General features: G+C 36.3%; 2 protein-coding genes across 8 annotated transcripts in view; one reads left to right on the top strand and one right to left on the bottom strand.

Moving 5' to 3' along the window:
* The first annotated feature begins 266 nt into the window (after nucleotides 1–266).
* On the top strand, nucleotides 267–8,522 carry pgr (progesterone receptor). The gene is made up of 8 exons (XM_059564668.1): nucleotides 267–1,675; nucleotides 3,368–3,477; nucleotides 4,285–4,401; nucleotides 5,300–5,605; nucleotides 5,758–5,902; nucleotides 7,144–7,274; nucleotides 7,645–7,802; nucleotides 8,243–8,522. The coding sequence occupies exons 1-8, from the start codon at nucleotides 897–899 to the stop codon at nucleotides 8,396–8,398; spliced, it is 1,902 nt and encodes a 633-aa protein (XP_059420651.1). The 5' UTR covers nucleotides 267–896; the 3' UTR covers nucleotides 8,399–8,522.
* A 1,923-nt stretch (nucleotides 8,523–10,445) lies between these two features.
* Nucleotides 10,446–16,249, bottom strand: part of LOC132155896 (rho GTPase-activating protein 42) — a 114,504-nt gene continuing 108,700 nt past the window's right edge. For 4 of the 7 annotated variants that reach the window (XM_059564657.1, XM_059564661.1, XM_059564659.1 and 1 more), the window contains 4 exons: nucleotides 15,585–15,729; nucleotides 13,644–13,703; nucleotides 13,417–13,496; nucleotides 10,446–11,194 (listed from right to left, as the gene is read on the bottom strand). In XM_059564657.1, the coding sequence (XP_059420640.1) occupies nucleotides 11,106–11,194; nucleotides 13,417–13,496; nucleotides 13,644–13,703; nucleotides 15,585–15,729 (374 nt within the window). In that variant the 3' untranslated portion in view covers nucleotides 10,446–11,105. The remainder of the gene's footprint in view (nucleotides 11,195–13,416; nucleotides 13,497–13,643; nucleotides 13,704–15,584; nucleotides 15,730–16,249) is intronic. The other 3 variants (XM_059564658.1, XM_059564660.1, XM_059564663.1) reach the window with 1 other exon arrangement.

The raw sequence follows: 16,249 nt of genomic DNA, 5'->3' as shown, positions 1-16,249 counted from the left end.
ATGATTTGCTCAATGAAGTAGGCTAAATCGAAAACCTGAATTTCATAGTCAAACATTAAATAAAGAATATTATTCATAATAATAATAATACACACCTAGACTAAACGATGCTTTAGTGGAAAATTATTTGGAAAATAAGTAGGTAAATCTAGCCTTTCTGTAAGGAAATGAGCTTCAACACAGCTCTTAACCGGCCTTCTGGAACCGAGCACACAAGTACTGGATGTTCACATCACATCAATGAATGACCTCAAAAAAAGATCTTCCACCATATAAAACCACACTATTTTATTTGTTTTTACGGACTTTGCTGAGCATAGACTTGACAGACAGTTTCAGTTGAATTATGGTGCAGATGTTAGTAAATAGCCTAATTTTCATATTCAGTCTGGAACCAAACGTGTCCAAATCTTCTCCATGTGTAACTTCTGCGCAGATATATTAGAAGGACATTTTTTCTCTCCTCAGTCGTGTTGAACACATCATGTGGAGCATGTGTCTGGAGCATGTTGGATACCATTATAATGCATTTTATTTTGCGACGTCATCAATGACCACCAGTTCTCCGTTTTTTTTTTTTTGGTGTCTTCATCACACTCTTTCATGAGATTGATTTTATGTAATTGACTTTTAGCCAAAAGGTGCGTGTTTCTCTTTCTACAAACCTTTACCTTTCAGTGCCAGTTAAAAAAAACCTTTTCTAAACTGTTATAAAATAGGCTAAATATTTTAATTAATAAAGCAACGTCTCGTTGTTATAGATTTCGGAATAAGTCGTAGGGGACACTTTTGTACAGCCTCTTACCACAAGGAGGAATACACAGAGAAGGTTATACGCCAGTTTACAACATCCAAGCAACCAGTGAGGACGCTTCTTTCCGGCCAGATTTGTAATTATGGAATCCAAAACTAACAGCAGGATGGACATTGTGAACACTTCTTTCGCTGATTCCACAGAGACGAAGACTGGAATAAGTAGTTTAATAGAAACATTAACGGACGAGTGTTTTGGGCAAGGCAGGTTCTCCGAGCGAAGTTTTGGAGACGCGGGGTCTTTACGCAGCAGCGCGCCTGGATCAAGCAGCGACGCTCTGGATCAGCTATCTCTGCTGGACTTGCCTCTCAGTACCACCACGTATACAGGTCACATGGATGACTTTCTGAAAGTCGAAAGCGGACAGTGGAGCGCGAAAGCGCTTCTGCCCAAGGAGAGTTCGTTTATTAAAGATGAGAATGAGCATTCTCTTATTATGGAGCCACCGAACACTGATTTCGACCTAGGCTTAAACATCAGCGCCTTGGAAAGCTGCTACGACCAAGCAGAAAAGAAACAGCAGTGTGAGTTTACTGAGGAGTCTTCAACTTTGCTCTCATCTCAAGCAGCCCAGCAGGTAGTTGTGGACAGTTCTTCTAACTTTCAGCTGGACATGACTCAATCTACAGTGGTTTTGCCACCACCGAGAAGAGTATCGCCTTCTCTCGGCAGAGGTATGTTGAATTTCGATGGAACGAGCGCAGCTACCCTGATACCCAAAACGGACATTTCCAAATGGATTTCACCCAAGGACTCTCCGTTCTGGTATCAGAGCGCTACTATGAATGAAGAGCACGCTGGATACTCTTCGCCAGATGGGTTCATCTCGCGATCACACAGACTTTACACGGCATTCCCTGGGTAAGCATGATATGTCATGTATGTTGTGCCTCATTCAGAATTGAATTTAAGCAAAATAAAGCTGTTAATTGTCTGAATTTAAAGGAGTATAGTATTAAACTTGTGTGTGTAGTTTTAATTTAATTATTCAGAATAATTATTATTTTGGAAATGTCACCTTTACAAATTTGTATTTATCATTATATATTGAAATAGACTAACTTTACCATATGCACAATGGAACAAGTTTTCTGTCGTTACCCCAAATCCTTCAAAATGGAGCCGAAATATTTTTTTTTCTTTTTTTTTTCTTTTTTTGTTTTGTTTTGTTCTACTGGACAAAATTTGACACCATGGTTGTGGGTTGTGGCCAATTCATTGTGAATTCCTCTAATTTTAACTGAATGGTAACCGATAAAAAAAAAGAGTTATATACTATATAAAAAAAGACCTTTAGGGGTAAAAAATAAGTACTTCTTATAAGTACATGTACATTATATATGTGTTTGTGTGTGTATGTGTGTGTGTATATATATATATATATATAGGGGTAATAAGTACTTCTTACAAGAACATGTACATTATATATGTGTTTGTGTGTATCTATATATATATATATATACACACACACACACACACACACACACACACACACACACACACACACACACACACACACACACACATACAATTTCAGTCTTACCTGTCATCTCATTGTAATTATTCCTGAAATTTACAAGAAATTTCTTAGTGAAAATTGTTTCAAGGTAATATTATACCTTTTTTTATTGTGTATTCTCTAATCAGTCATGTAGAGGGTGTTTTTAAATTCTGCTCCTAAAAATAATAATAATTAAAATAATAAAAAATCAAATTTTGCACATTTTTACATTTACATATTACATCCACTTGGTGTGAGCCAGAACCAAGTTCTTTAAAGGAGCAGGACTAAGCACATCTACTTTAGCACTGAATGAGCTAACCATTAAAAATCACTTAATCAGAAAGTCAGAGGTCAGCACATATTGTACAGTGACCCAATTTGGACACTTGTGGAACACTAAGAAATTTGTGTGTTTCATTTCAAACAGTAGAGCATGGTGATATAGCAATGCCATGGTCATGGGTTCAATTCCCAGGAAAAAAAAATAACTGATAAATGTAAATGTGAACCTTGAATGCAGTGAAAAGTGCTCTGGATATAAGTCTCTGCCCAATGCATACAGTAAATGTAAAATATCATCAAGTTACATCTGCAGGTTTAAAACCATTTGGTCCAAAAACGTTTTTGAGCCATTGTTATCAGAATCAGAATCAGAATCAGAATGAGCTTTATTGCCAGGTATGTTCACACATACGAGGAATTTGTTTTCGTGACACAAGCTCCGCAGTGCAACATAATGACAGTTACAGAACAAAAAACACAAAATGGAATAAAAAATGTAAAAAAAATACAAATAGGTAGATAAGGAACGAAAATATACAAATTGACAATGTATGGCAGGTATATTACAATGAGCATTATGTATGTACAGGTATATTATGTGCAAAAAATGTAAGTGTACGCTAAGTATGTGTGTTAGATAAGTGTATGTATATATAAATATAAATAGTGTAGAGTGTTCCACAGTTTTTTTCAATTGTTCAGTAGATGCATTGCCTGAGGGAAGTTATTAAGGATGTGATAGAATATTGTGTCTTGCTTACATTCAGGGTTCCATCTCAAAGACTGTGTGTTATATGTGGAGATGAGGCTTCAGGTTGCCACTATGGAGTTCTTACCTGTGGAAGCTGCAAGGTGTTTTTCAAGAGAGCTGTTGAGGGTGAGCAACATTGTACTAAAACTATTGTAATAATTCTGTCAAAATGCAATGCTCTGTCTTGAACTATATTGATTTATCATGAACTTTGCAGACTGCACTTCCTCTCTCCTGTAATGTTGATGTATTTCATGAAACAGGAAACTTCCCAAACAGGAAGTCTGAGCAGGACATATTTAAGGGATAGCCAATAGTCTTCAGAGCATATTGGAGGTGGGACAATCTAATTTTAAAGAGCATTTGATTTTTTTTGATTTTTTTTTTAAATGTGCACACACTAAATGTCTTTAAATAACACATTAGCATATAGTAGATGCCCTGAAAGCAAACAAAATATGTGGACTACAAGCTACCAAATATAACTTGCGATTGCATAGGGGTTTTTTGTATTTTCAGTGTTTTGTAAAGTGTTGTTGCACACAGAAACTTTTATATTGTGTTTCAACGTATGTGAGTCATGGTGCATACAGACTCCCAGAAGACTGTTATTATCATTTGGACCAATGTTCACCGTGTTCTTTCTCTGCCTTGTTATTCTTCTTATCACTGAGGACAGATATGTAAGAGCCAATATGTCTGACCATGGCCATGTCACTATGCCCTCACAGCCTTGCTTCAAACCAATTCACTCTGTGCCTTTCTCTTTCTTTTCCTCGCTGTGCTCACAAAATCATCCTCTTTTAAAAATTACATGTTACTCTAATGATTTCCGATGGAGAACTGCATTTATGTGCATCTGTGTTGACAGATTTTTTCCCTTACATAGTCATTCATTGGTTTAATAATTTTTCTTTTTTGTCTCTTGTCTAGGTCACCATAACTACCTGTGTGCCGGACGGAACGACTGTATTGTTGACAAAATCAGGAGGAAAAACTGTCCTGCATGTCGTCTTAGAAAGTGCTACCAGGCAGGGATGATGCTTGGAGGTATCTTTCATGTGACAATTTTTTTTTACATATTAGGGTTTGTATATATTTTATATATTAAATATAAAAATAATCAAGCTTCTTAAAACTTAATAGACATTAATGGACAGTCATACTTTACAATGTTGAATATTTTCCAAAGGCCAGTCTTATCAAGGTTAATATCAGAATTAACATTAGTTAACTATAGTAGTTAGCATAAACAATGAAACATAATTCTGAATCATTTATTTATCTTGGTTAACATTAGTTCCAGCATTTACTGATACATTACTAACATGAGAAGTCTGTTAAAATTGTTTAATAGATCTGGGCTTGGATTATTTTTTAACTGAAACTAACAATGATAAAGTTAAAAGATTGCAAGTAACATTAATTAAAGGGACTTTATTGTAAAGTATTTTAAAGACATTTATTCACCTTCGTGTTGTTCTAAACCCAAATAACAGGACTTTCTTCAGTCTTAGACAAAAGAAGATGTTTAGAACAATGTCCAAGCTACTTATTTCTATACCGTCCCCTTGGAATTATAAGGTTCTATTTGACATTTTTGTCAAAATTGAGTTATTCACATATTCTTATTCAGTGACAACTTATTTATATTATGTGATAGATTTTTTAATGTTCTGTACAATTTGGGACTTTTTATTTAAATAAACAACAAATTTGTATCTATACAGTCAAATGGAATGCAAAAACTTTGAAGCTCAATATCTCAAAACTACTCAGAATGCAGCTAGAACCTTATAATTCCAAGGGGACGATATGGTGAAAGTGAACAGAGACTGGGGCTGTCAGTGATCAATTTGAAAAGAAATATATTTATAACCCCAGCATATTGAATAAAAGTGACAAGATGATCAAGACAGACACTCATTACAGTACATTTATGTTTCAGGCCGTAAGATGAAGCGGTTTACGGGTATGAAGGTCATGGGGTTGAGTCCACCGTTGATGTTCCAGGGTCCGTTGTCCCTGCTGGCTGATGGTCAAAATGTGTCCTCCCTGCACTGTATGCCAGTGATCCGTGAGCTGCAGCTGTCCCCTCAGATGATCAGCATTCTGGAGAACATTGAGCCACAGGTGGTGTACTCTGGCTATGACAGCTCACAACCAGAGCTTCCCCACCTTCTCCTCAACAGTCTCAACAGACTCTGTGAGAGACAGCTGCTCTGGATTGTTAGATGGTCCAAGTCTCTTCCAGGTAACACCTTTACAATCAGCCTAATAAACATTTGAGGTTACACTTTTAAAGATAAAGGTTCTTTATTGGAATCTAACCCTCGACTGTGGAACGTTTCTATTTGCACAAAAGGTTCTTTATAATGGAAAAAAAGTTACTTCTGTGTTTAACAGGTTTTCGCAATTTGCACATCAATGACCAGATGACGTTAATCCAGTATTCCTGGATGGGTTTAATGTTGTTCTCGCTGGGTTGGAGAACCTTTCAGAATGCCACCACTGATTACCTGTACTTTGCGCCTGATCTCATCTTGAGCCAGTAAGTAACAGTAAAGACAACCGAATTAAAATCTTTTGAAGAGTGAAGGCCCCTGGTATACTAGCAAAATTGGAAAACAAAGTGGTGCGACATCATTTCTAAACAAAATCAGGCCAAAGCAAAGCTTGTTTGGGCTACCGAAATCAAAAAGTGGCAAAGTAAAATTTATTGAAAAGCCTTTGAACCACCATTGGCTTGTGGTAATTATGGCACTTATCCACTGCATGGTACGACTCGGCTCGGTACGGCATGGCTCAGTTCGCGTTTCCACTTCACATGTTGTTATTGTTGCGCTGCCTCTACTGCCACGACTCATGAAAAACGTTTTATTTCGTGTCACCCCATCATGGTCTCGCTGGATCCACTTCTCTGCTATCAATGGGAGGATCATCTGTACTTCCTCAACAGACAACGAAACAGTGATTTTTGGGTTGTTAAAAAAGGTGCGCTTGTTCAAATTAGTTGCGTTCGCTCCTTCGCTGGCTGTGCTGATTTAAATCTAGCGGTTTTTTTTCGTTTGTGTCGCAAGTTCATTGACGCAGGTAGTGATGATCCTCACCTGCCAATCTGTGATCAGCAGTGTTTAAAAATCACGTTTTGGTAATGGTACAGTTCACTTAGAACCTCAACTGAAGTGGAACTAAAAAAAGTACTAGGTACTGGTACTGTACCGAGTGGAAAAACCCCCAAAAGTAAACCCTACCGAACCATACCATGCCATACCATGCAGAGAAAAAAACACCATTACATAATTGTAATTCCAATTGAAAGTGATATTGACTCTACTTGCACTGAAACAATTGTATGTGATAAATAAGTGCTATATAAATAAGTGTGACCTGACATGATTCGGCCAGAATCCTGAATTGCAGAGATCTGGAGCAAACATATCCACATAGCTAAGATCAGATGCTTTCTTAAACGCTGCTTTCTCACTGTTCGAATTCATTTATTTATTGTGCTCTTAAGAGAATAGTTCCCAGCACACATGTTCGCTAACAGAATACTGCAGCTCAGGTATTTCAAACTCACAAGTGAAGAACAAAAATTAACTTTGCTGTGAGTGCAATAGGGGCTTTATCATGGACCTTTACCTATTTTGTACCTTATTTCTGGAATGTGTCTGGCTATTAGAATCCCAATAGCTACATTCAGTTAACAGTTGTGTATATATTGTATATGCAGTAAACAACAGACATTGAGGAATGCTTAGTATTCTCATAGAGCTGTTTACATTTTAGTGATCAGCTGAGGAGGTCTCCGATCTACGACTTGTGCTTGGCTATGCAGTTTGTTCCACGGGAATTTGCCAACTTGCAAGTGACAAAGGAAGAGTTTCTGTGCATGAAGGCTTTGATGCTCCTCAACACCGGTAATAAATCCTCTCGGACTCATAAAACTCTTACTGACTGACCCTCTACAGGCCAGTTTGTTTTTTTAGAATGCAATATTAACAGTCTGGACAATTTTAAACCAATGGCCTCGTGCCAGTCGACATGGATAGACAGAGATACGTGTTTGGCAAACTGTGAGACCTTGAAAAGTCCAACTAAGTTTCAATTCCAAACTAACAATTTTCAGCCGTCATAATCTTTCCAGTGATTTACAGAAGGAACATTTTATGCATGGTGAAACAGCTCAAAGAAGTTTTAATTTATCTGTAACTAATGCTGCAGGAAACTCTAACATAACCACTGGTAGAAGTTCTTTGGTAATGATTTAACATGATGCATTTGTGACAGTTCCTCTAGAAGGCTTGAAGAGTCAAACACAGTTTGATGAAATGAGACAGAACTACATCTGCGAGTTGACGAAAGCCATCCAGCTGAAGGAGAAAGGAGTGGTGGCCAGCTCACAGAGATTCTACCATTTGACCAAAATCATGGACGCCATGCATGAGGTACAGCATGAGTAAAAAAATACAAAGGGGAGCTATAGTCTAAATATACGTGATTCTGATTGGCTGTCAGTGTTTTAATCGCACATGAGCTGGAAAAAGTCTTTATGACAGTGATTCCAACAATGCGTTACATTACTCTGTGTCAATATCAGTGTAGTTGTGGTGTGGACTTCCATATTCTTATAGAATCAGAATGATTAATAAAACGTCATACTGTAGTTTCAGTTCTTTTCCTTGGTGTGAATGACCCTTTAATCTGTTGTTTAAGAACACATTGTGATAAGCTGCGTGATGTCGACATCAAATGAATAGTTTATCGCATGTATGAAATCTTTCATTTGAAATACGTCACATATTCACGCCATCACTTGTTAGATATCAGAGTCCACAAAGAATGATAGGCGAGCTTGAATTGTAATGTTGAATTTATCCTTGTGTAGATTGTAAAGAAGGTCAATCTCTACTGTCTGAGCACATACATCCAGGCGGACGCCATGAAGGTGGAGTTTCCAGAGATGATGTCAGAGGTCATTGCATCGCAGATGCCACAAGTGCTGGCGGGAATGGTTAAACCCCTCATGTTTCACAACAAGTGATCCAGACAGGATGCTTGGGGTCTGTGTTGATGTACATCTCTGATGTATGTGTACCACATCTAATTAACACTGACATTGATCTTTCCATATACAATCATCCCCTTATAATAGTTACAAGTTCTTATGTAATCTTATTCAAATCTGCTATTGCCTTTTACAAAACATGTCAATCTTACATAACATGTTTCTGATAACTTTTATGTTAAATACAGAGAATGTAACTTTCAGTCTTAATATGTGCTAAAATGTTTTTTTATTTTTTATGAATCCTTAAATATGACAAAAATTGTAACATATTAGACTCTAATTTATGGTTAAATTATAAACTTAAATCCTAGCTTTTCAGGAAATGTATCTGAGTGTGAGGAAAAGCCAATGCTTATCTGTCTAACTTAGTTTTCATGGTCAGATCTTGCAAACACCAAATGCCAGGCACCTTTGATCTTACATTTACACACTATCCATTCACATAACATGTTATGATAAACGCTGATTGCAGACGCCAACAATGTTTGAAAGACAAAGAGCTCAACTGTACATTGGCTCAGAGATCACTGTATAATTAGTGGATCGTTGTATAATTTGATCCAGTCTGATGTTTATTTTTAAAGCAGAATATTAAATGTTTTATCAAAAGCCAAGATCATAAAAGTTGAAAAACATTTTTTGGATCATCTGTCTTTTCCTATCTGTGACCTTGATGGTTTAGCTGAAGGGAGTATCAGTCCGGCATCAACAGTCAAGGGTACGGAGCATTCTCATGTGTTTAATTGGAAAAGAACACTGGGATCTTGGCAATCGCCTGCTTTCCACATACTTCTGATGCTTTTTCTCCTCGGATATCTGCCGGAATCAAGTGACTGATGTCTGAGATTTACTTCAGATGATTTAGCTTTTATTAAATAGAAAACAAGAAGTGGGTCTCATTTTATAAACAAATTTATTGGCAGAACAGAAATGAACTAAGAAGAAAAATATATGATTTACAAAATAATCATCCATGTATAAACTTCTATAATCTAGATTTTCTATCACCAGTTATTTTCATTGTACAAGTTTGGAATATTTAATTATGGAGACAATAAGATGACTGGAACGTACCATGACAACTTCAGAATGAATAATGTGACCTGGACCTCATGCACAATGAAGCGTTGACAGCTAGACTTGATTCATTAGTATTTGTTAAAAACTGAATTTTGCTTGACGTTCTGAAGTGTCCTCGATGCAATACTGAGAAATGATCCACTGCTATCTCATGCTTTATACCAGTGGTTTCCAAACTTTTTTTAGGATTAGAAATATTGTGTATAAGAAAATATTAGACCTTTCAATTATAAATAACTGGAACACTTCATTGCATTCCACTCATTTGATTGAATAAAGCAGTCTTTCAAGTGTGATTATATTTCAGCACAAAACTGGAAGATTTTACTGTCCACCAAAAATTTATGCTTAAATGGCTGTGCTTAAAATTCTATAAGTCAATAACATACACCCAGTGGTCAATTAATGTTGAAAAGGCATCAAAGTTGATGTAAAAAAAAAAAAAACGGTAAAATCTGCAAATCAAACTGATGTCAAAAACTTGACGTTGATTTGATGTAAATTGAACATCAAACATATTGGCCTACATATACTGTACATTTAACCAATTTCAAATACCTCTGGAGGAAACTGTCATCAAACAAACTGAATTTAAAATGATGTTACAGCATCTTGATCAAGTCTTGACTAATGTTTGACATCCAATTGATATCAAGGTGCCGGCTGGGCATATTTATTCATTTTTACTTTCAAAGCATTTTATTAACAGCATAATGTGATGAATATGAGTATTATAACTGAAAATGAGTAAATATAATTATATGTCCCTTTAATGTCAGCAGCACTCAAGCTGCGCAAGCAAATTATCTTGTTTTTCAGTGTTCCCAAGTGAAATCTTGTGCTTCAGTGTTAAGCTGGAGATTTGCCCAGATGGTTAATGTCACACTTTACTTGAAAACTTTAACTTAATTATTAGTCATCTAGAAATATTGCAGAGATGTGTGTTCATCTTGTTTGTTTAATTTAGCTGTTTAAAATGTTAAAAAATCCTAACAATTGTGGTCTAAGCCTTCTGAAAAAGAATGACAGTAAAACCAAGTACATTCACGATAAAAAATAAACCACACAAAGCAGAGTTTCTGCTGAACTGAGTTAAAGATTACAGTGATTCACAGCTCAAATAGTTACTGCTGAGGTTTAACATTCTTCTCTATCATTTCAAGGCAGTTAGCATTGAGCTAAAATAAAAGAAAATCTGTCTTTTAGACTTATTATCTGACCTTTCTTAACAGAATTACAGTATTCCACCACATAGTAGACCTAAAAGGACCATTTAGTGCAGTCCATCACACCTCCTGATCTCAGTGTATGTGAATTTGTTTATCTGGACTCAAGCAGCACATGAAGTTCATTTCAACATTTTAGCCTCAGCAAAAGCTTTGGAAGCCAGTTGTCTAGAATTACAGCCGTGATTCAGATATCAATCACCCTTGTGCTGCATCATTGTGGTTTTTTTGTACCATCCATGAGCTCTTAATTTCACTTACATAAATTCCACTTACATATCTGTCAATGACTGATATACATTTAAAGCCCTTGGTCTAAAATTGATGTTACCATGGATACCATGAAATGCTTGGGCCTCCTTGGTTGGACGCTGTCAGAGGAACACCACATAATTTTCAGGAATGAGGCCTGTTTTGCCCTCAAATGTTGCCTGGAGCCAGCCCGGTTCCACTGAAGGATACACTACACAGAGGAAAATGAGAAAGTTTAGTGGTGAAGACTTGATAGGAAAAATCTATAGTAATATTACTCATACTTAGAGCTACTTTCTGAGAGCGTTTTGGGACAGATGACAAAAGATCATTGGGTCAGCAGAGCTTACTATTGTTATCTTGTACATGCTTTGTATATTTAGCAAAAGTAAATTATTCAATATTAAACAGAATGTTGTTTACTGATTTGATGTTACCAATAATGTCTTAATTTTAGAAGCATTAATTATACTGTTAGACATTACAAATCAGTCAGTAATGTTTCCATCTATTACTGACTATATATGAGCAATATTACACAAGTAGCAGTGCGATATGGCTGTATATTAGCATGGGCCATAGGCACGAGGCCACAGTGTGTTCGTGATGGTGATTTTAGTTACGTTATTCTGCGACAAGAGAATGTCTTTATGAGTCAGCAGTAAAGACTTTTATATTGAAAGAGACTGAAACAGGTTTGTAAAAAAGGAAGTTTTTTTTTCTTTTACTTTCAACAACACCTTGTATGGCACAACCAACAAATGCACTGAGCAGCGCTGTCATCTGAAATCACCCTTAACAGATGAAAGGATAGTACGACAAAGATATGGCTTTCCTCAGCGGACATTCAAACTGATGTTTTATTGTGAATATGAGATTGAGCTGAAGAATGAATGCGGTTTCAGATGCAGGTAACACACTCGCTCAGTCTATCCCTCTCTCTCATAATACTCTATATACTGTAATACAGTGAGCTTTTAAGCATTTTAATACAATAATATTTCTGTGAAGCAGCTCAAAGTTCCTTCAATACAAGTTTTAAAGTGACGTTTTTGAATTAGTAATGGAGGCTTGGGCTGGAACATTACACGTCAAGCCCTGATGTCACGTGTCGTTAGGGGACCTATACAGGTTGTGTGTGAAAGCACACACATATTCCGGGTAATAACTGGCAGTGTGAAAGTGCAAAATCTAGCGACCCGTGAACAATTGCCGGGACAAATTACCCGTGTATTTGCCGGAATCGCAGTGTGAAAGGGGCCATACAGTAACTTAAATAGCAATAATTTCTTAATCTTAAAAGGATTAAGACAACTTAATTTAAAAGTCATAGTCAACAAAGTAAAAAATAAAATGGCATTGTTTTGATGTGGTCAGTGAAATTGCAGGCAAGACAAGCCTGCAAAAAAAAAACTACCATCCATCTGGGTCAGCAGAAAACATCCTTATTGTCGACCCTGCAAACCCTAAACATCACATCTAACATATGCCTGTGTGTCGTCCCACATGTTAAGTACAGACTTGAACTTTACCTCAAATTGTGGCATATTGAGGTGTGCTATTATTTTTCTAAGTGATTAGACATATTGAAACAGTTGAACAGAAACACTCAAAAATGTAGAAACTACAAGCAAGGCCCCTTTCCAGCCTGCATCTCAGACAAACACAGCATGTGTAGAAGTTCTGAACAAACTTGAGACACTGGAGCCATTACTTTTAAAGTGATTTGTTTGTCCGTTATGTTAAAAAAAACAATAGTGACCTCAGGAAAGGGGGCATCAGTGAACCGCATGGTTTTAATTAATAAAGGATCAAGTTAGGTCAGTTTGCTCTGATAAATTACCCACATAAAGCTTTCAAAGGACCTCACAAGTGACCTCAAAGGACCTCACCCTGTAATGACACATTTCAGCATACTCCGGACTATCTGAGCATCTGTTTAGACTGTAAAGCATTAGGCAGATGAGATTTTAAATTGTTTTATAAGCAGAGCTCTTATAAGTCAACAGTGAGATGCTTGATGGGTAAAAGGTGGTTTATTTTGTGCTAAGTGTTTGCTGAGCTTTAGAGAGGGGAAGACGCTGCCTTCACCAGGTTACTGTGACCTGTTTCAATGCCCTGATGCCCAGCCAAGTTTGTTCCTTGCGGAAAATAGATCCAGCTATAAAATCCCAGTCCTGACATGTTCGAAGAACAACAACAGATGGTTGTTCCACAGAGCAGACACTGGAATGCATCATTTTCCATCAATATTAATGCCCTGGTATGCAGCATGGATGGACGGACGGACGGATGGATGGACAGACGGGAGGCAGACAGACAGACAGACAGATAGATGGATGGACTTAATGGCAGACAGACAGACAGACAGACAGACAGATAGATAGATAGATAGATAGATAGATAGATAGATAGATAGACAGATAGACTCACCGTTGGAGAAGTGAGCCCCCTGTGGGAAGCTCAGCTCATTGCTGTTTTCAGCTTCACATGAATATATGGCTTTGGCATCTCTGTAGATGAAAATCAGAAATGATAACATGTATGTATGTTCTCGTACACTGTTTTAAAAGAGAATTTGTTGGTTTTATGTTTTTATGACATTTGCCATCAAACATATCTGAGACAGTAACGTTTTAATGGGCCATGTTCATTGTTACCTTCCCAAGGGAGGAGGTTTTACAGCTGATGGGTTCTCAAAAAGCATCGCTCTGGCAGCCCTGGAACACAGAACCATGCCAAATGACAGGGTGAGTGTCAACGATTTGATGTCACAAGAATTAGACTGAATAAACAAACCATTTGCAGCTAAAGCAGGTATCAACAATTTGACTTCACATATACAGTAAAAAAAGGTATGCATTCTGCATTCATTACTGGTACATTTAGAAAGTAAATATATTTGTATTGTGTACAAATGTGAGCATCACCTCTGTAACAGTGATTCATGTACACTTTATGTCTGTTAAAGTAACGCACATATTCTCAGGCCAAACATTTTTCAAATCAACATGTTGCTAACACTTGAAGCTGTACAACTTATAAAAGCAAATAAAAGGGTTTTTGAATCGAGTCCTCTTAAGTGAGATGTGATGTTTCTTTTCTTCTCTGTCATGACAAGTAAAATGATATATCCTTCCCTGAAGAGAGAGTATAAAAACTAGTGCTAGCTCACATCAACCCTTTCAGTGGTGTAATTAAAACTTGTACCAACAAAGAACTGCCATTAATCTCCATTGAGGCAGCTTCCTCTTCAAGCCAGCAACTGCACTACAAAATACTGCACCATGTTTCCTCACTATGTACTGTACACTGAAAAACGTTTTTACATTCCTCATGATGTAGTGTTTTTCTGAAACCTGACAGACACAATTAAAAGCTGACACTAATTTGAACGTACATCTTACATGATCGATTAATCAGTTGCACTGAGATTTAAATAAAATAATTAAAACAAAATAAAAATGAAAAAAAAAAAAATCATATAATTCTTACAGCAGCACATTACCTTAAATAACGTGCCATAATCTATCAATCCTATTTGGTTTTAAATTAGACCTAGTATATTTTAATAGTAATAATAGTAAAAGTAGTATATTTAGTAATAATATTAATAGTAGTGCAGTTTTTTACTTTTGTCTGCCAAATCAATTTCTTCAAAAGTTTATTGTATTGTAATCAGAAAGCCATTCTGTGTAACACTTTAGGTTCCATTTGTTAACCTTGGTTAAATAACAATGCAAAATTATTAAAGTGATAAATGATTAAAATCTAAAGTTGTATCTGTTTATATTATTCAGTGGAGCTGAGCTAACATGGACCAACAATGAACAGTTATATTTTTATTAGATAACATTAACAAAGATGAATAAATAAATACTGTAAAAAATGCTCATTGTTAATGTTAAAGTATTGCGAGATAAACTCGCATTTGTGACTTTTTCTCAGAATTGCGCGTTTTTATCTGGCAAGTTTTTTTCTTTATAAGACGCAGTTGTGAATTACAAAGTCTGAATTCGGAAAAATAAACTCGCAATTGTGACTTTTTCTCAAACTGCAAGTTTTTATCTTGCAAGTTTTTTTCCCCCACAATTCTGACTTTATAATATGCAATTTTCAATTATAAAGTCAGAATTCTGATATAAACTCGCAATTGTAGTCTCAGAATTGGACTTTATAAGTCACAACTGTGAGTTTACATTGCAAAATTCTGAGAAAAAAGTCACAATTACTTTTTAAAAAATTTTTATTCAGTGGCGGAAACGGGCTCCAATAATAAATATGGTATATAGTATGTTTAACAAGAATGCAAAAGTTTACATTTCTAAAAACGTGTTTTAAAATGAAGGTTTTTTTATTTGTATTTTTTTCATCATCTTCATCCTAATATGTTGACTAGAATCTGTTGTTGAACCATAAACTTTTGATTGGCTCACAGGGTATACATGGTCCCCCAACATATCAAGTTTTTTCTTACATCTAAGAAAACTGGATGACTTCTCATCTGAGAATGAGTGCTAGAGGAACAGAAAGAGCTGGGTTTTCATCAAATGTCAGCTTCAGCATCAGTGGGTTGGATACTGATAGAGAGTTTCACTTACACTGATCCTGGTCTCTGATAGCAGTTGGTAGAGTTGTTGTTCTCCAGCTTTCGGCGCAGGACCATTTTAGGTGGCAGATCGTGGTAGGGGGTGGATGCTAGATTCTGTGCAGACCCCATACAGCTCTTACGACCTCCAGAGAGCCCTAAACACGAGAGAACAAAATAAGTAAATTGGTTTATTTTGTGTAGTTTAGGGGTTCTAAACCAAGTAAAAAAATAAATAAATAAAAAAAAAATAAAAAGAAAGAAAAAGAAAATACATTTGAATTCAGTTTTGTAAAGACAAAAAAAAAAGGGACATACACTATTGGTCAAAATTTGGAACAATTCATATATATATATATATTATGGGTGTAACGGTACGTGTATTCGTACCGGACCGTTTCAGTACAGGGCTTTCGGTACTGTCAAGTGTATTTTAACTGTGAGGTGCCCACACTTGAAAGGGACCAGACTTGGGATTTCACTCAGAAGAATATTTATTTTGATCAGTTGATGTAGCAATGTAGTAGGATCAGATGTAACAGGTGAAAAACCTTTAAATAAATAAAAGAAAAAGAAAACACAAACATTTTAAATAATCAGGTATTTTCCTAACACAGGAAAGGTCAAATGCATTTTACAGGCAACACAGCTTGGTCTTTTACTCTGCATTTTACAAGC

Source organism: Carassius carassius, chromosome 13, assembly GCF_963082965.1.
Source record: "Carassius carassius chromosome 13, fCarCar2.1, whole genome shotgun sequence".
NCBI classification, from domain to species: domain Eukaryota; kingdom Metazoa; phylum Chordata; class Actinopteri; order Cypriniformes; family Cyprinidae; genus Carassius; species Carassius carassius.
Note: the sequence above shows the minus strand (reverse complement) of the source record. Positions and strands in the feature narration are given on the sequence as shown.

Coding starts and splice junctions, on each gene's coding strand:
- pgr (XM_059564668.1), top strand. CDS start 897: ATGGAATCCAAAACTAACAGCAGGATGGACATTGTGAACACTTCTTTC. Junction 1,676..3,367: donor CTTTACACGGCATTCCCTGG/GTAAGCATGATA, acceptor GCTTACATTCAG/GGTTCCATCTCAAAGACTGT. Junction 5,606..5,757: donor ATGGTCCAAGTCTCTTCCAG/GTAACACCTTTA, acceptor TGTGTTTAACAG/GTTTTCGCAATTTGCACATC.